This window comes from Pygocentrus nattereri, chromosome 9 (genome assembly GCF_015220715.1).
Source record: "Pygocentrus nattereri isolate fPygNat1 chromosome 9, fPygNat1.pri, whole genome shotgun sequence".
Classification (NCBI taxonomy): domain Eukaryota; kingdom Metazoa; phylum Chordata; class Actinopteri; order Characiformes; family Serrasalmidae; genus Pygocentrus; species Pygocentrus nattereri.
In genome coordinates this window covers 37,859,108-37,876,956 of record NC_051219.1, presented here as the reverse complement: position 1 = coordinate 37,876,956, position 17,849 = coordinate 37,859,108, and the positions used below count along the sequence as shown (strand labels likewise).

General features: G+C 39.9%; 1 protein-coding gene across 1 annotated transcript in view; it reads left to right on the top strand.

The window, feature by feature from the left end:
- Nucleotides 1-17,607, top strand: part of LOC108434820 (collagen alpha-1(XX) chain) — a 44,911-nt gene extending 27,304 nt beyond the window's left edge. The window contains exons 21-42 of the mRNA XM_017710231.2: nucleotides 2,181-2,297; nucleotides 2,425-2,571; nucleotides 4,162-4,218; nucleotides 4,304-4,342; nucleotides 4,446-4,584; nucleotides 5,831-5,973; nucleotides 6,364-6,473; nucleotides 7,406-7,564; nucleotides 8,603-8,680; nucleotides 10,071-10,157; nucleotides 10,870-10,923; nucleotides 11,099-11,194; nucleotides 11,282-11,335; nucleotides 11,441-11,494; nucleotides 12,368-12,421; nucleotides 12,537-12,608; nucleotides 13,092-13,127; nucleotides 13,235-13,301; nucleotides 14,191-14,379; nucleotides 14,973-15,050; nucleotides 16,330-16,488; nucleotides 16,589-17,607. Of these exons, the coding sequence (XP_017565720.1) occupies nucleotides 2,181-2,297; nucleotides 2,425-2,571; nucleotides 4,162-4,218; nucleotides 4,304-4,342; nucleotides 4,446-4,584; nucleotides 5,831-5,973; nucleotides 6,364-6,473; nucleotides 7,406-7,564; nucleotides 8,603-8,680; nucleotides 10,071-10,157; nucleotides 10,870-10,923; nucleotides 11,099-11,194; nucleotides 11,282-11,335; nucleotides 11,441-11,494; nucleotides 12,368-12,421; nucleotides 12,537-12,608; nucleotides 13,092-13,127; nucleotides 13,235-13,301; nucleotides 14,191-14,379; nucleotides 14,973-15,050; nucleotides 16,330-16,488; nucleotides 16,589-16,617 (2,018 nt within the window). The 3' untranslated portion in view covers nucleotides 16,618-17,607. The remainder of the gene's footprint in view (nucleotides 1-2,180; nucleotides 2,298-2,424; nucleotides 2,572-4,161; nucleotides 4,219-4,303; nucleotides 4,343-4,445; nucleotides 4,585-5,830; nucleotides 5,974-6,363; nucleotides 6,474-7,405; nucleotides 7,565-8,602; nucleotides 8,681-10,070; nucleotides 10,158-10,869; nucleotides 10,924-11,098; nucleotides 11,195-11,281; nucleotides 11,336-11,440; nucleotides 11,495-12,367; nucleotides 12,422-12,536; nucleotides 12,609-13,091; nucleotides 13,128-13,234; nucleotides 13,302-14,190; nucleotides 14,380-14,972; nucleotides 15,051-16,329; nucleotides 16,489-16,588) is intronic.
- Nucleotides 17,608-17,849: the final 242 nt, after the last annotated feature.

Here is a 17,849-nt window from a genome sequence, read left to right as displayed (position 1 = left end):
ATTAGCAAGACACACTCAATAAAGGAGTGGTTCTGCAGGTGGGGACCACAGACCACTTCTCAGTACCTTTCTGCTTTCTGGCTGATGTTTTGGGCACTTTTGAATATTGGTGGCGCTTTCACACATATGGTAACATGAGACGGACTCTACAACCCACACAAGTGGCTCAGGTAGTGCAGCTCATCCAGGATGGCACATCAATGTGAGCTGTGGCAAGAAGGTTTGCTGTGTCTGTCAGCGTAGTGTCCAGAGGCTGGAGGCACTACCAGGAGACAGGCCAGTACACCAGGAGACGTGGAGGAGGCCGTAGGAGGGCAACAACCCAGCAGCAGGACCGCTACCTCTGCCTTTGTGCAAGGAGGAACAGGAGGAGCACTGCCAGAGCCCTGCAAAATGACCTCCAGCAGGCCACAAATGTGCACGTGTTAGAAACCGACTCCGTGAGGATCTTATGAGGGCCCGACGTCCACAGATGGGGGTTGTGCTCACAGCCCAACACCGTGCAGGACGCTTGGCATTTGCCAGAGAACACCAGGATTGGCAAATTCGCCACTGGCACCCTGTGCTCTTCACAGATGAAAGCAGGTTCACACTGAGCACATGTGACAGACGTGACAGAGTCTGGAGACACCGTGGAGAGCGATCTGCTGCCTGCAACATCCTTCAGCATGACCGGTTTGGCAGTGGGTCAGTAATGGTGTGGGGTGGCACTTCTTTGGAGGGCCGCACAGCCCTCCATGTGCTCGCCAGAGGTAGCCTGACTGCCATTAGGTACCAAGATTAGATCCTCAGACCCCTTGTGAGACCATATGCTGGTGTCAGTTCCTACAAGATGAAGGCATTGAAGCTATGGACTGGCCCGCCTGTTCCCCAGACCTGAATCCGATTGAGCACATCTGGGACATCATGTCTCGCTCCATCCACCAATGCCACGTTGCACCACAGACTGTCCAGGAGTTGGCGGATGCTTTAGTCCAGGTCTGGGAGGAGATCCCTCAGGAGACCATCCGCCACCTCATCAGGAGCATCCCTGCTTTTAACCAGACAGCCAGTTATGTTGAATGAAATTATGAACCGCTGAAAACTAGCCAGTAGAAACAGCTCAGTAGTAGCTGCCTCTAAATTGATTCCTGATGAATAAGAGCTGTTTATGAAAATCAAGTGTGGTGTATTTAAGTTGGGTTGAGGCTCTCTCTTCTTCAGCATGGGGATCTTTATCCATCAGGTATAAATTAGTGTGATAAGACGCTGTGACAGATTGCTCGTGCTGTGCTGTTCATATTCACAATCAGAGTCATGCAGTTAGCTGTCAGACATCACATGCGCGTGCAGGTTACGTAAAAGAACAGGCACGGATATCCTACCGGGGGTCCAAAAGTCTGACTGCTCCTCTCTAATTTAATACGAGGTATTTTGTTACAAACAGTATTGGCAGTATAACAGTTTCAGTAAAAAAGTAGAACCTTTGAATGTTTACATGAATTTCAGAATTTCATTTGCGCAAAAGCCTCTGATTAGTAGATCAAATCCACCTGAGAGTCATCTGAATGTGTGCTTCAGTGGAAGGACTCTAACTTAAAAGACTGATCTTTATGTACAAAGGCCTTAATACAGTCAATTTCACAGTCAATCTTAATACAGTCAATTTCACAATTTTGCTTCGGTTTGAATTATGAACTGGTAATAATGCAGATTGCAAATTTCTTCACTTTAATTGTCATAAGTTTTCTTTGTTTTAATATTTTCAGGATTCTAGAAGTTTCTGTTTTTTATTTACAGGTTTTAATGAAAAAATTCCAGACTCTCCATAGTGATCTCAGGCTTTTTGACTCCAGTCTATTAAGAGGAAGTGTATGTTTTAAACGTGCTGTGCATAGTTAATATTGTGTTCTTAGACTTAGAGTAAAACAAACACATTTTTAGTCAGTAACTGTAATGTGTTACACTACTTCATTACAGAAAAATTATTCACATTTCTGTAACGTTACTTTATAAAGTTGGTAATGTATGTATGTTTTAAACTTCAGTATATCATTAAAAATGTGCCTAATATGCACATCTCTGCATTCTCACATACACTCACATGCATTCTTACTCACACATTCATTCTTACAAATGTACAACAAGATATATTATATCAGCTTGATGGTGCTGTGTCTGTTCTTTCCCGGTAAAACCAGCCAGTATGCGTGTGAGCAGTGTGAGTGTGGTGCGCTCTGACCACTCCAGTATCTGTGTATCCTGGAGGCCAGTAATAGCCGTTACAGCTTACCGCATTGTCATCCAGGCCCTCAGAGGTACCCATACTGTTCTCTACCATACAACACTGACCCATGCTGCTATTCTGTTTAGAGACATTACCTGCATTCATTTTATGGCATTTGTTTCATTTCTGTTTTGTCTCTTTTTGTATTAATATGACAGACAAGCAGATAAAGGAGGAAACTGTGGACTCGAGTAGCAGCAATCACTGCTTCTCTGAGTTGCAGCCTGAGACAGTGTATCGCATCAGTGTGCACTCCCGCTTGGGGACAGTAGAGAGCGCTGCTGTCACTATTCTCCATCCAACAGGTTAGATTACAATGCAGGTTCTTTTCAGAATCAGAATCAAGCTTTATTTGCCAGGTTACACATGCAAGGAAGGTTACAGGAGCTCACAGTGCACAGTATTTGACAAACATTAGCATGTAGTAAGTAAAATAACATAAAATAAAATAAAACATGCATTCCTACCATCACTCACTCATACACAAGCACACACACACACACACACACACACACACAATCATACCTGTAAACTTTGCAGGTTTCTGACAGCCGCTGCTGTGTTTGCTTATGTATCAAACTAAAGGTGCCAATTCAACTTCAACAATTTTGAATTGTTATCATTGATTATAATGGGTTATAATCATATTCAGTAAAGTATGTGTTCACTCTTTATCCAAAAACTTGTCACCTGCCATTCTCATAAAAACCCAAGAAAGCTTTATGTATTGTTTGTATTGTCTACTGTGTAAATATCTTATGTTTAGTGTATTTGTAAAAAACTAAACTGGCAGTCTAAAATAATTGCTTGCATACCGTTGTATCATACACTGATACCTAGTAGCTGGTTTTGATGTGTTTATACTGTTGGTTCACTTAAATGAGGAAACAAGTGATAGATATTCCAACAGAACAATGCCACACAGTTCTTTAAGTGAATTTTAGGCTTGGTTTAAACCCATTGAGATCTTGAGGGGCTGGGTTGGAAAATGTGTGGAGAGGAAGGATGTACGTAATCACTATGAATTGTTTGTGTACCGCAGTAAAGAATATGTGCCAAGCAAGAAGACTGTAAATTACTTCAAATAAATTTAGGAAAGTACAACATAGCAATGTGAGGTTTTTTTCAAGACTAGATATACATTAAAATGGTAAAAGGAGAAAGTTGTTTTATATAATAATCACTGACACACCAAAAAATTAAAGCAAAATAGGAAATTCACACTTCATAGCGTAACCAGTTTGTGTTTTTCAGCATTTTGTGGACCTCTAGTTCTCAACCTCACACTGCTTTCTCATACTTTTCAAAAGTTTTTAGTAATGAACTTGAATGAAAAGGAACTGCTTCCTTCAAATTCTTTGTTGCTGTCCACAGACCATTCCTCGTGTTTCGATTTTTAGCCCCACAAGATAAATGTGTGTCATCCTACATTGTCTATTTGGAATATCTGATATTTAAAGTTGTTGATTTTCCTGCATTAACTCTTTTGAATCCAGCATCTGGTAATTTGACAACAGGCCCTTTAACTTAACTTTAAATCTACTTGCAGGGTAGTTGGTGTATGTGCATTATCACATTGGCCACAGTGAAACCTATCAGCTGGTAGAACTGGTGCATTCAGTTAGCTACTGTGTTTTCTGTCAGTGTATGAAAGAGGCATGAGGCTTCCTTTATTGCTGGATGCACTATGATTTTTTTGCAGTTTGGTTCAGTAAGTGCTAATTGTTATTTGATTCAGAGTAATGATAAAATGTGACTCATGCGTTTTGGTGCCCAAAAATCTAGCATGAGAGCAGTTCTTTCTGACCACCAGTGTAATTCGGAATCTTGCACAAATAATTGAATCCAAGAATTAAGTGTGATTTTGACTTTATTTTTCATCTAACTTTTTCCAGCTGCAGCACCTGTGAGAATGCAGGTTCCTCTACGGCTGCATCCCATACAGAATGAAGGTGAGTATATAACAGTACACATATGTACTGGAACATGTTTATATGGACACAAACGTGATCTAATGTGCTGTATTTTCTGTAACAGTGTGTCCTGAGATGACCATCAGAAACAATGTGATAAAAGGTAATCAATTAGTCTGGATTTTCCCTTTTACATATTTGATCATTTTGTGAACACATGGCATTATTGGCACTGTTCCCAGAGAAACTGTGCGTTTGTGCTGCAGGTTTTAATATGATGGAGGCGTTTGGTCTGACTCAGAGAGCTCATTCCACAGTGGAGGGCGTGGCAGCGGAGCCTTTCATCTTCAGCTTTTTACCCAGCTACACCCTCTACAGAGACACACAGCTCACCCAGAGCACACGGTCAGACGCGCACACACATGCACACATTTAAAGACACCATCTTCCCTTTACAAGCTGTTAGCATTTCATGGCGAATGGGCCTAATAAACATTAGAGTTGAACCGTATTGGAGGGAAAAAGTTATATTTCAATAGTTTTGTTGTGCAGCAAGTTTGAAAAACAAGAAATCAGTCACAAAAATTACCCAGATAAAGTAATCCCAAGGACAGCTAATCATCACTTTGTGTTTAATGGGGGGACGAAAGGGGAATTCTGATTTTTTTCTTTTTCAAAATTACTGCATAACTAAATTGTTGTCATTCTGAATGCTATAAAATGAAATGCTTCCCTCTAGAGAAACTTACAGAGTCAGAATTGTTCACAGTGGGGGTGATATAAAGGTTTAAGAGCTTTAAATTCCATTAAAAGATGATTCGCAGACAGTTATTAAATAAAATGGTTAATATGCTCCCAGAAGCCTGAGGCAGTGCTTTACAATAGCTTGGATCAAGGTTTTGGCCTAAATCAGATTTATTTTAATTCATTAATGTTGGAGAGGTACATGCAGTAATGTTTTTAACCATCATAAACATTACATAGCAAAACTCAGCATAGACTGGCTATTCAGGACAGTAAATAAAATGGCTATATTTATGTTGTAGACATTGTGAGCCCTGATTCTTATCATAACCACTGTAAGTTATGTTTCTCCACAGTTGACCATTCCATATCAAGCTCTAAATGACCTTGTTTACATCTCAACAATTGAACTATGCAGACATTTTGAAAAATCATTGGTGGCCTTAATTAAGGCATTAGTTCAATATTCTTATTAGGGCTGTACAATATGGGCAAAATACCATTTTGCAATTGTATTGCTATGTACTTGATACCCTTATGATGCATTATTTTTGACCAAAAAGAGTTTTTTTATGATGTATTATTTATTGTAAATATCTAAATGTAATGTATTTCTAAACCTAACCTTCACTTAAAGAAACTGCAACCAACAATAAACATTTTTTGCCATTTTAGTTTAAAAAATTAATTACCGAGCATTTATAAAAAGGTCTTTACTTGGTCAAGTTTTACTGTTTTACTGGTCCTGACAAGGTAGATCACTTCTATGTGTTGTTCTCTGCTTTTCTATGTATCGAGGACATTTTCATAAACATATAAACAATAAACCAGCATAACTAGCACATACACAGAGGCTGTCTGCTTTGTCTGAATCACTGTAACTTGTCTGTTTACCTGTGTGTTGCAGATTCATCCACCCTGCCGGCTTTGCGCCAGAGCACACCATCAGCGTGATGTTCCGCCTACTGCAAGACTCTCCCACAGAACCTTTCGCCCTTTGGCAGCTCACTGACAATGATTTCCAGCCCAAGATGGGGGTGGTGCTGGACCGTGAGTACAGGGCTGTTTTGGGGGAGCATGAACAGATTCTGCAGAAATGATCCAAATAACTATGATAAAATATCCTATCATGGAGACTGATTACTTGAAAGTGCTTCAAAGCTCATTTTATCATAAAGACCATCTCATATTATCTGACATAATAACAATGCAGATGGTGGTTTTAAAGAATGGCTGTAAATAAGAGTTCACATGAGAAAACCTTGGATCAGTTAAAAACCTTGGATCAGGGCTTAGATTTTTATAGCTATCCATTTAGGTATCTCTTCCATATTTACACCACTCTGTAAATCAATAAAAACTTGTTTTAATTTTGTGGATAAATTAAATTGTTTTAGTTTTGTGGATATTGTGACTAATATAGGTTTCTTTGGCTTTCAGCTGAGAGGAAAGTGTTGCTGTACTTCAGTCTGGACTACAGAGGAGAGGTACAGGAACTGACCTTTGACCAGCCCCAAGTCCACACACTCTTCTACGGCAGCTTTCACAAGGTCAGTAAGTGTGTGTGTGCGTGTGTGTGTGTGTGTGTGTGTGTGTGTGTGTGTGTGTGTGTGTGTGTGTGTGTGCGTGTGTGTGTGTGTGTGTGTGCGCTAAGGAGGACATAGTCTGTTAGGAAAAGAGACATTAGGACTAAATGCACCATAAACTGGGAAATGGATGTGATTATGGGTGTAACAATTTTAATAGAGTATCTTTTTTAAAATATAAGATTCCAGAAAAAGGAGGTTGCATATTTATAGCTCAGATGTCTTATAAGGTCACTATTATGTGACATGGTAGTTTGTGGTCTTTTGTTTTATTAATAAGATTTGTATTTTCCCACGGTTTCCAAGTGGCTATCTACATGCTGACCCTGTCATTGGGAGGTCAGGAATTCAGTTACTGGTGATGCCACAACCATCTGTGACTTAGAGTCCAATAGAGCATAACTGGCCTCACCTCCTACTGTGTGGAAAATATTCATTTATTGTGTAAGCCAGCATTGATGTCTGTTAGCTGATGTAATAACTTTGGCATATTGAGCTGTCCAGTAACTTGTTAGCATGAAAAGATGCTGTGGTTGGTTAGTATGTGCTTCCTCAGACACAGTAACCCACCATCGCATCTTTTTGAACTGTTGCTACCTCAAGGTCATTAGACAGCGAAGCATGCTTCGAGTAGAACACTTTACCCTCCCAGCTTGGTAGCATTGTGTGATGGGGAAGATGTATCCAGTGGCTGAGAAAATTGAGGAAAAGAGTTATGTTACATCAGTAGACCGCTGTAAAATGACTCCTGAAATAATGACAATTTAATCAAATCTTGACCCCAGAATTAAGAACCGTGTTGAACCTGAAAATATGTGTATTGTTACACCTCTAAAATTGGTCATTAAGCACTGTTCTGGGACATTTTCTGAAATTCTGTTTAATGTGATTGGCAGATTCACCTGTCTGTTAGTCAGGTGAGTGTATCCTTATCTGTGGACTGTCTGCGAGTTGGAGAGAGACCTGCTCGTCCTCTTGGAGCGCTACCTACTGATGGCTTTGAGATGCTGGGCAAACTAGTGAGGACTCGCGGGCCCCGAAGTGGATCTGCTGCTGTGAGTATGATACACTACATGAAACAATGTGAATCATGCCTATTAACTTTGTGTAATTTAGAGCTACTATTTTTTTGCTATACGTTTGATTTGTATTGCATAATTAGTTTTAGATGTAATACATAATTATTATGTATAATAAAAATATTATTATTATTATGTAGTTATGTAACAAGATACATTCTGTATCACCTCTTTTGTATCTGTAGCCTTGTACTTGTTACCACATACATTTTTTTAGATTGAACTATTTAGGCACCATTTTTTACAGTGTAGGCTACTGAATAACCACTGTTAAAAACATTAAGTCACTGGAATAGCAGGAGAAAAAGCCCACAGAGGCAAAATACAGTCAAAATGACCACTGTGGCTTTTCAAAGTAGAAATACTCAGATAAGGCAGATAGTCTATTAAGTAACTGCTGCCAAAATAATATATGACTGATTGGACTAGTGCTGGAAAAGACATCCAGCTCAAAGAGACACAACACAGTCTATTATATGTACAACCCCAATTCCAATGAAGTCGGGACGTTGTGTAAAACATAAATAAAAACAGAATACAATAAAAACAGAATACAGGCATCAAATTCAAAATGAGTGAATATTTGCAAAAAACAATAAAGTTTATCCGTTTGAACATTAAATATCTTGTCTTGTAGTGTATTCAGTTGAATATAGGTTGAAAAGGATTTGCAGTTCATTGTATTTTGTTTTTATTTATGTTTTACACAACGTCCCAACTTCATTGGAATTGGGGTTGTAATATTGATTTCATAATGTCAGACTAAAATCATTTTATTTTATTTTTGGTCAGAGTGATCACATTTTAAAAACATAAAACAGTCAAAATGACCTTTCCTGGCCTTTCTAGTGTTAAACACAATACAGAAAGAGGGTTTCATGCTATATACTGTAGGGGGGACCTTGAAGGATTAAACTTTAAAGTACACAATTGAATTTCTCACAGTGGCAGATGGTGCTACAGTGGTTCCTGCATGGTAGGCCAAAACAGTCTCTCTTATCTTCTAATCCACAGTTCCAGCTACAGTCTTTTGAGATCGTGTGTAATACCACCTGGGCCTCAGAGGACACCTGCTGTGACCTGCCCGCTCAGGTGAGAGACCACACACATGCTTAATGAATTAAAACTCATTGAATCTTTCCATAAGTACGTGGTTAAAATAGTGCAGACAAATTTGTAGATGATGCACAGAACTATGAGCGCACACATAAGAGAAAGGTTAGTTTTGTGATACACTATATTTCCAAAAGTATTCAGTCGTCTGCCTTCACACACATATGAACTTGAGTGACATCCCATTCTTAATCCATAGGTTTAATATGATGTCGGCACACCCTTTGCGGCTATAACAGCTTCAACTCTTCTGGGAAGGCTTTCCACAAGGTTTAGGAGTGTGTTTATGGGAATTTTTGACCATTCTTACAGAAGCGCATTTGTGAGGTCAGACACTGATGTTGGACGAGAAGGCCTGGCTCACAGTGTCCACTCTAATTCATCTCAAAGGTTTTCTTGAGCTCAGGACTCTGTGCAGGCTAGTCAAGTTCTTCCACAACAAACTCGCTCATCCATGTCTTTATGGACCTGCTTTGTGCACTGGTGCGCAGTCATGTTGGAACAGGAAGGGGCCATGCCCAAACTGTTCCCACAAAGTTGGGAGCATGAAATTGTCCAAAATTTCTTGCTGTGCTGAAGCATTAAGAGTTCCTTTCTCTGAAACAAAGGGGTTGAGCCCAACTCCTGAAAAACAACCCCACACCATAATCCCCCCTCCACCAAACTTTACACTTGGCACAGTGCAGCCAGACAAGTACCGCTCTACTTGCAACCACCAAACCCAGACTCGTCTATCGGATTGCCAGACGGAGAAGTGTGATTCATCACTCCAGAGTACACGTCTCCACTGTTCTAGAGTCCAGTGGCAGTGCTTTACACCACTGCATTCGATGCTTTGCATTGCGCTTGGAGATGTAATGCTTATATGCAGCTGCTCGGCCATGGAAATCCATTCCATCAAGCTCTCTACGCTGTTCTTGAGCTAAACTGAAGGCCACATGAAGTTTGGAGCTCTGTAGAGATTGTCTCTGCAGAAAGTTGGCGACCTCTGCACACTATGCGTCAGCGTCGCTGACCCCGCTCTGTCATTTTACGTGGCCTACCAGTTCATGGCTGAGTTGCTGTCGTTCCCAATCGTTTCTACTTTGTTATAATACCACTGATAGTTGACTGTGGAACATTTAGTAGCGAGGAAATTTCACGACTGGTACCGTGCTGTAATTCACTGAGCTCCTGAGAAAGACCCATTCTTTCACAAATGTTTGCAGAAGCAGTCTGCATGCCTAGGTGCTTGGTTTTATTCACCTGTGGCCATGTAAGTGATTGGAACACCTGAATTCAATGGATAGAATTTGGATCGGTGAGTGAGTTACTTTTGGCAGTATAGTGTATGTTAGTTATGTACAGAGATCTTTTTTGGTTTCTGCAGAGGGATGAGGAGAGTTGCCCTGCTCCTGCTTATGCATGCACCTGCACCTCTGACATCCCTGGAGCACCTGGAGATGTTGGTCCTCCTGTGAGTCTACAACATATATTTTTAATACGACCTGTCTGATATGAAAGTTTTGTCACCAGTACCAATAATTCAGATAATTGATGGTAATGGTTAATATAATTTTGTTCTATGGACAAAAATGTAAAAATCGCATAGTTTTAGTTAAACATTTGTGGAGGAGGGGGTGTAGTAAAGCATCACATGTAAGATTTAGAGCCAGTCAGGCCAAAACAACAGGCTGAGTAGCTGCTAAGTTTCACCTGGGTGTTGTTTCTGCCAGACTGGTTCTTTAGCCATGTCTTTTCTCAATAGATGGCGGAGCTCAGAGAGAGATCAGTGGAGACACAGAAGAAAAAATAAAGACTGAAAAGTCCCTGTAAACATGCTCTCTTTACTTTTTAAAATATTAAATTAAAAATGAAAATATTTTGTTTAATTGGCTGAAAAGTTGAGTAATTTGTGTTGTTATCAGAATAAAAAGAAAGCTCTGTGTTTCCACACCCTGCTTGACCACACCTCCTCTGTCATAACAGTTTAACGGGATATAGTACAGTATTACATTTCTGTCAATGCCAGTAAATATATGGAACCTTAACAGCTGATTTTATCAGTTAAATGACATATTAGTCTGGCTTCTAGTTTTTAACAGTAAGTACTAGAGCATGTTTCTTTTCAAGCTGTTAATTATGGATTTGTGGTATATTTGTCTGCTCATATTCTGGTTTTACCTCAGGGCAAACCTGGTCCTCGAGGGGAGAAAGGAGAAAAAGGGGAGGAAGGACAGAAGGTGTGCTGTCTCTTTACTCTGTTTTTCAGTCAGCTGTTATTCTAGGTGCATGTATAGATTAGTTTTGGGCCAAACATTGCAACATTCATAGTTCTCCTTGCTACAAGTATACCGCAGTGGCTGGTTGAGATAATTAGTTTTCCCATTTTTCTTTCCATCTTCTGTGCCATCCCAGGGTGAAATGGGACCTCCTGGCAAGGGAGGGCCTGAGGGAGGCTTTGGCCCTATGGGGTCTGTCGGCCCCCGTGGCATAGCAGTAACGGGTAAAATGGTATGAGCACTTTCTGGCAGAGCACATTTGTACCAGAATACTAACTCATATGATGATGAATTAAAGTCGCTCTCCATGTTTCTGTAGGGGCCTCCAGGGATACGAGGCGAAAAAGGGGATATGGGAAGGCCTGGGAATCAAGTGAGCCTGATGCCTCCTTCATTTGATCAGAAAGATGAGGCATTAAGTGAGACTATTAAAATACTTTGTATTATTTCTTTGTGTTCACCCCTTTTTATTTTTAAGGGGTTACCAGGACTACCTGGCTCTAAAGGTGAAGAAGGAAAACCTGGACCAAAGGCAAGTCCACTTAAATTTAAGCAATAGGGCTTTCGTCTCTGTCTTGTGACCAAATCACAGCATTTGCTTTTCATAACGTCACAGAACCTCAAGTGTTCTATTACTTTTAATATTGTTTCAGATGTTTTGATTTTGGGCAGTTTCTTCTGCCAGAAATTAGTACCAACAAGCTACAACAGACCGACCATGTTGTTACTTAGCAACTGGTGGAAGGCTACGAGAAGGCTACGTAATGAGAATGTCTGGAGACAACAATGAGGAATTTTGGGCTAAATGTGGCTGGTAATGTAGACTTACTAGGGTGGGAACAAACCGAGTGTTATTTTGAAAACAGCCCAGCATCTCCTGAAGACAGAGCACAAAATGGGGTGTCTTGGTGCACCCTCTACATTGTCTGAGCACACTGTCTTGCAGTGGATGTAACTAAGTAAGCAGCAACCCCAAAATACTCCAGTTATGTAGGTATGAGTCACATATGTAAAGAACACAGTACAGTACATCCAGTAGAAATAAATGTTAACTCTTGCAAATAGTAGTGGATTGTTTTGCTTTGTTATCAACTGTGTTCTGAATGTTTAAAGAGCACTAGGAGTGTGGGTGGGTTTTAAAGGGTCGTACCTTATCCAGCAACAAAACTTTAACAAGTTGTGTCCAGACATGTATTCTCATTATGAGATCTCGCCTGGCCCTGTGAGACTGTTAGAAGGCAGAATGATTCAACTATAGTTACAAAAAACATGAAAAGAGGTGAATGATAAGTATCACACTTGGAATATGTTATGTATCTTTTCTTCATATTTGTCTCTTTAGTCCCATACTAAACTACTATACTACTTTTCATTCTTGCTTTTTCTTGTCCATTTTTCTCACCAGGGGACCAGAGGTGTGGAGGGTAACATTGGACCCCCGGGGAGTACTGGACCAAGAGTAAGATATCAGAGGCATAGAGACTGCATTCGTCCAGATTTACACATTAACCATGTTAATATGTTCTCATGCTCTGCATAAATTTACACCTCTGTATTGTACCCATTGCTCATAGGGCTTCCAGGGTATGCCTGGTCACCCAGGACCTGTTGGAGAGAGGGGACCACTGGGACCCGTAGGGCCAACAGTGAGTGCAAAGATATGCTAGACTTCATAATACTCTTAATCACCCAAGGTTTTAGACCTTTTTTCCTCTCTTTTTTTCAATTTTTTTTTCTTCAGCATTTGGGGTATTAACCTTAGTCTACATTGTCTTGCTGTCCTATTTAAATGGAAATACATACATAATTACAAAATCAAAAGGAATTACATTTACATTTTTATTAACATTCTGTTTTGATTCTGACCCTTGAATTATCTTTCAGCAGAACAAGACTGCATACACAACAATAAGCTTAAATCAAATTCAAATCATAATAAAATGTTTTACTTGAAAATGTAAATGAAGTATCAGTTGAAAGAGTCTGCACTTCTGACAGAAGTTCTCTGAGTGGTAATGTAAAATTGCTGCTTGCTGTTTCATCACTGCGTTTTTCAAAGGTTAATTATGTGACATTTTCAGACTGGGATAGTTAAAGTCATCATTAATGATGTCTCTTTCTATTGTTAGGGGCTTCCTGGAAGTAAGGGTGAGAGAGGAGAGAAGGTGAGTTATTCCTCATACTGTATGCCAGCTTCATGCAGCATCATTCCTTTTCAAAAGATACATTTCATTATTTTTGGTGATGTAGTTTAAATGTGCTTTGTTGACAGGGAGAGCCGCAGTCTCTTGCCATTATTTACCAGCTTGTTACTCAGGCTTGTGAGAAGCTAGTGCACAGTATGTGACAAACCTTTCTCTCTGTAATTCTTCTTTGTCTGTACTCTGTTAAGTCCATGTGATGTGTTTCACTGTTTCCATTGTTGCAGTACTACAACATCACATCTCTGTTTTTTTGCTTTATGCAATGCTGTGCAAATGTCCTTTCCAGACAAAACAACCTTTAAGTTACTCATTTGTCTAGTGTCAGAAAAAGCAGAAAACAGGTTAAATAGATAAGTATCCATAAACATTAACCACTAAATATAAATCTTTTTTTCAATATTTAGTATTTTGTCTTAAATTAGCCTTTCTTTTCAAGAGACTTGCTGTCAGTGTTTCAAAGAAATCTGCAGGGACATTTTTCACACTTCCAAGGTTCAGCCTCAGATGTTTTTTGCATTTTCTGCTTCTCACAAACCAAAAACATTCAGTGATGTTGAGATGTGGAGGTCAGTCCAGTGTTCTGAAAACACCAGCAGTTCTTTATTTGATTTGTAAATGTTCCTTTTATCAAGTATTGGCTTCATGACAGCTCCACATCTTTTCAATTGAATCCTTTCTATTCCTGTCACAGTAGAAGGATGTACAGAAACACTCATGGATTCTTTCAGATCTGAAGTGGAGCTAGCCATCTCCAGCTTTGGAAACTCCAGCTTTTTCATGCGTTTTCCTTTAAATTTCCCCTTCCTCATACAAGTGGGTTGTCCTTTATCTGATCTTGATCTCCTCAGATATCTTGTGAAAATCAGCTTGTACTTAATAGCTGTTTTGACTGGAAATTAAATAAATGAATGATCTTTGCATAGTACTGTATATAGTCTACACTGCCTTTAGTGCCCCTTTTTTAAAAATAGTGTATCTGTATCTGGTCATCAGAGTATTCACCTGTTATATTACTGTGCTTTAGATGAAGTGCTGAAGATAGACGCTTTCCTGAATGAGATCAGTCGAAAGCCTGTGCCCATCCAGGAGCCAGTTGGGCCTCCAGGAGAGCCCGGAATCCCAGGTGGGAGAGGACCCCCAGGGCCCAGAGGCCCTGAGGGACGACAGGGAAACAGAGGAGAACAAGGCAAACCAGGGTACCCTGGAGAGCAGGGTGAGACTTTTAAGCAGCTCATGGAGATGTATTTGCAGTCTTTATTGCACTTGGATATTGGCAAGCAAAATTTAAAGCAAGTATTCAGCCAAAAAAGAAATGTACACTATTTACCTTCTTCATCATACATAGTTGATGAGCCAAGACCTGTTTGCTTCTTTAGTTTTGCTCTGGATCTTTATTGGTGATGAGCTGTAACAAATGGAGCTGCAGCACAACATAGCTAAAAAGTAATAGAAACTTTAGGCATACATTGTGTAAAGTGTATGCACATTTTGCTTATGTGGTTTCTCAAACTGTATGGGAGTTTTGGCTTAAAAAGGCGGCAGCTGCTGTGATAATAAATGCGTGCAGCTTGCTTCCATTATTGGTTCATTTTCATTACTTGTTAGCTACATTAGCATTTTAGCACCAGCATAAAACTAAAGAAGAGTTCAGATACCAAACTTTGCTGATCGAATACATTTGGTGTAAGGGGAAAGCTTGATTTTTGGCTTATCAATTGCTATTAATGTAGCTAAGTTACTAATAATTCAGGCCTATTGCTGCAACACATCTCATCCCAGAGTCCTAATTCTGCTCTGTACCTTCAGGACGCAGAGGTTTGCCTGGTGAGAGAGGAGCTCCAGGTTTTAATGTTCAGGGACCACAAGGAATGAAGGGTTTTGCAGGTATAAAGTGTCTCTTATATATTTAAATATTTTTTTATTATAGTTTTCAGCTTGTTTTATGACATTGTTTTATGGTAGTTTTGAGAAGTTTTTTGGCTAAAACCTCTACTTTTTTAATCTATTCATGGTGGAGAGGTACATGCAGGGTGTTGTAAGGCAAAATAGTCCCCAAAGAAAACAATATTTTTTCCGATTTAAAACTAATTTACTATTATCAACATTATATAATAAAAGCTCAAAAGATGCGTAGGTTCTTTGGTTGTTTTGGGGCCATTAATAAAGTGGCTATATCTGCGTTGTCATCTCAGCCCCTGGTTTCTGTAACCACCACTCTAAAGAAATTTGAGAAGTACTGTTTCTCATTCTCATCATTTCACATCAAAGCATTCTTCTTTCTTTATATCTCAGAAACATTGACACATCTGTGAAATTGCCTTTTAAGCAACAGAGCAGTAAATATGGTGATAACAAATATGTGATAACTCATAACCTCGTGTGGGCGGCACGGTGGCGTAGCGCTGTCGCCTCACAGCGAGGAGGGCCTGGGTTCGATTCCCCGGCCGGGTGACCGGGCTCACTCTGTGTGGAGTTTACATGTCCTCCCAGTGTCTGCGTGGGTTTCCTCCGGGTTCTCCAGTTTCTTCCCACAGTCCAAAGACATGCAGTCAGGCCAACTGGACTTACTAAATTGCCCCTAGGTGTGCGTGAATGTGTATGTCTGTCTGTCTGTCTACCCTGCGATGGACTGGCGACCTGTCCAGGGTGTATCCTGCCTTCCATTCGATGACTGCTGGGACAGCTCCAGCACAAACCCTCCCCCACACCCCACCGCAACCCTGAGGGAGAAGCGGCTTAGAAAATGGATAGAGGGATGGATGGATGGATAACCTCATGTTCCATTGCTTTTATTGAGTTTTGCAAAGTAAAGAAAGAAGTTCAGCAAAGAATCCTTGAACATTGTTTCAAATAGATTTCAATAATGTGCAGTTCTTTCACCAAAAATATTTCCAGTAGCTTAGGATAAAAGACCATTGTTGTTACTCAGCAACCGGCGGTCAGAGGAATGATACAGGCATGGTGAAAAAATGTGTTGTAATCAACTGAATTTTAGTACAAAGATTAGTATGAAATGGTAGAGCAAGCATCACACTGAAGACTCTCTCTACCAGTTAAGATGCTTTTGGGAAATGGGGTCCAGGTTGTGTGGTCAGAACTAATTGTTTTATAATAGTAGTCCACTGTCCACTAACTGCTCACAACACTCTTTGTGCTGTACCAGGGCTTCCAGGGGAAACCAAGACAGGGATACAAGGCCCTCGAGGTGAGGATGGTAAACCAGGTGTTCCTGGTATTCCAGGGGGTGTGGGTCAGTCAGGTGAGATTGGCCCCCCTGGTGTGTGTGACAGCAGTGGCTGCCATCGAGGAGCGCCCCCAGCAGGTGCATATAAACCTTTTCTCTTTTGTGCAGTCATTATCAGTTGATGTCCTCCTGTAAATAATGCATTTTCTCATGATCTTTTACATTATTTTTTTTTCAGTGGATCCATACTTCGGATACCAGCCCTGATCAGGATAAAAATGAGACAACATTTGCATATTTTTGAGTCCTTATATTTCTTTAAGAAGAAGCATGGAGGCGCTGTTGGTTGTGATGGTTAAGAACTGGATTGGCATGCAAAGGACGTGTTGCACCGAGACCAGTTTTAGACTTCCTCACTGTGTGACACTGCTGATGCACGCTTCAGACTGAAACCTCTTTACTCTCCAGCTTCTCTTCATGTGACATCTCCAGAAGCCTGATCCCTCTTTCCAGACATTTTATCCCTGTTTTTCATTTAATGCCTGTTTAAACTGTCATTAATCTGGACATAGCCAGTGCCATGAATCACTAGAACAAACTCTTGAGCAGGACTCATTTTGTGCTGCATTGAATTCAGTTTGACACCAAAGGAGGATCCCACCTCATTTCAGTTACATTTAATGGAACCTATAGCCATATTTATCAGCAGTTTACTAAATAATTTCGCACTGAGAATGTTTTTTAGATATATTTTACCAATGCTGTGGTTTATTTTTTGTATTTATGCACTACAATGTATATGTTTTTAAGAATATGTTGTTGAAGGCATATTATTACTTATGCGTATTTTGGGTCCCCTGATTTTGTTGCTTTAGGGTGAATTTTAAACTGACGTATTATAAAACAACACTGTGATCATTTTGTGATGTCTTGCATAATACCTGGTTTATTTGAATCTGCACAGAGTTCTTGTAGTAAAATTAACGCTATGTAATGTAAATGTCTAAACATTGAAATACTGATTTTTTTTTTTGTTTTCTCAATGTAAGCATTTAAAGTGTGTGTGTGTGTGTGTGTGTGTGTGTGTGTGTGTGTGTGTGTGTGTGTGTGTGTGTGTGTGTGTGTGTTCGTTCACGCTCTCATGTGTGCATTTGTGTGAGAGAGTGAGAAGGGAGACAGAAAAGAGGAGAAGTAATTAGTTATGAACGAGTGTGAAATCAGTTTTTAAAAATTAAAATGATTTCTTGTGATGTTGAATGTGCTGTGTCAACAAATTATTCCTCTTATAAGTAACTTCCACTGATATTTCCAGATACTGTTTCACTGTCCTGCGTTTGTAAATCACTGCCCATTAATGTCCATTTCTGAAATTTTAAATGTTCTTTGCTTCATGTGTGCTCTGAGCCTGCCTGAGCACAAATCTGATATTTTTCAAGTCGATCAATACGTGACGTAAAAGTGGGGTTTTACCATTACACTTATTATATTGAATTCAATGT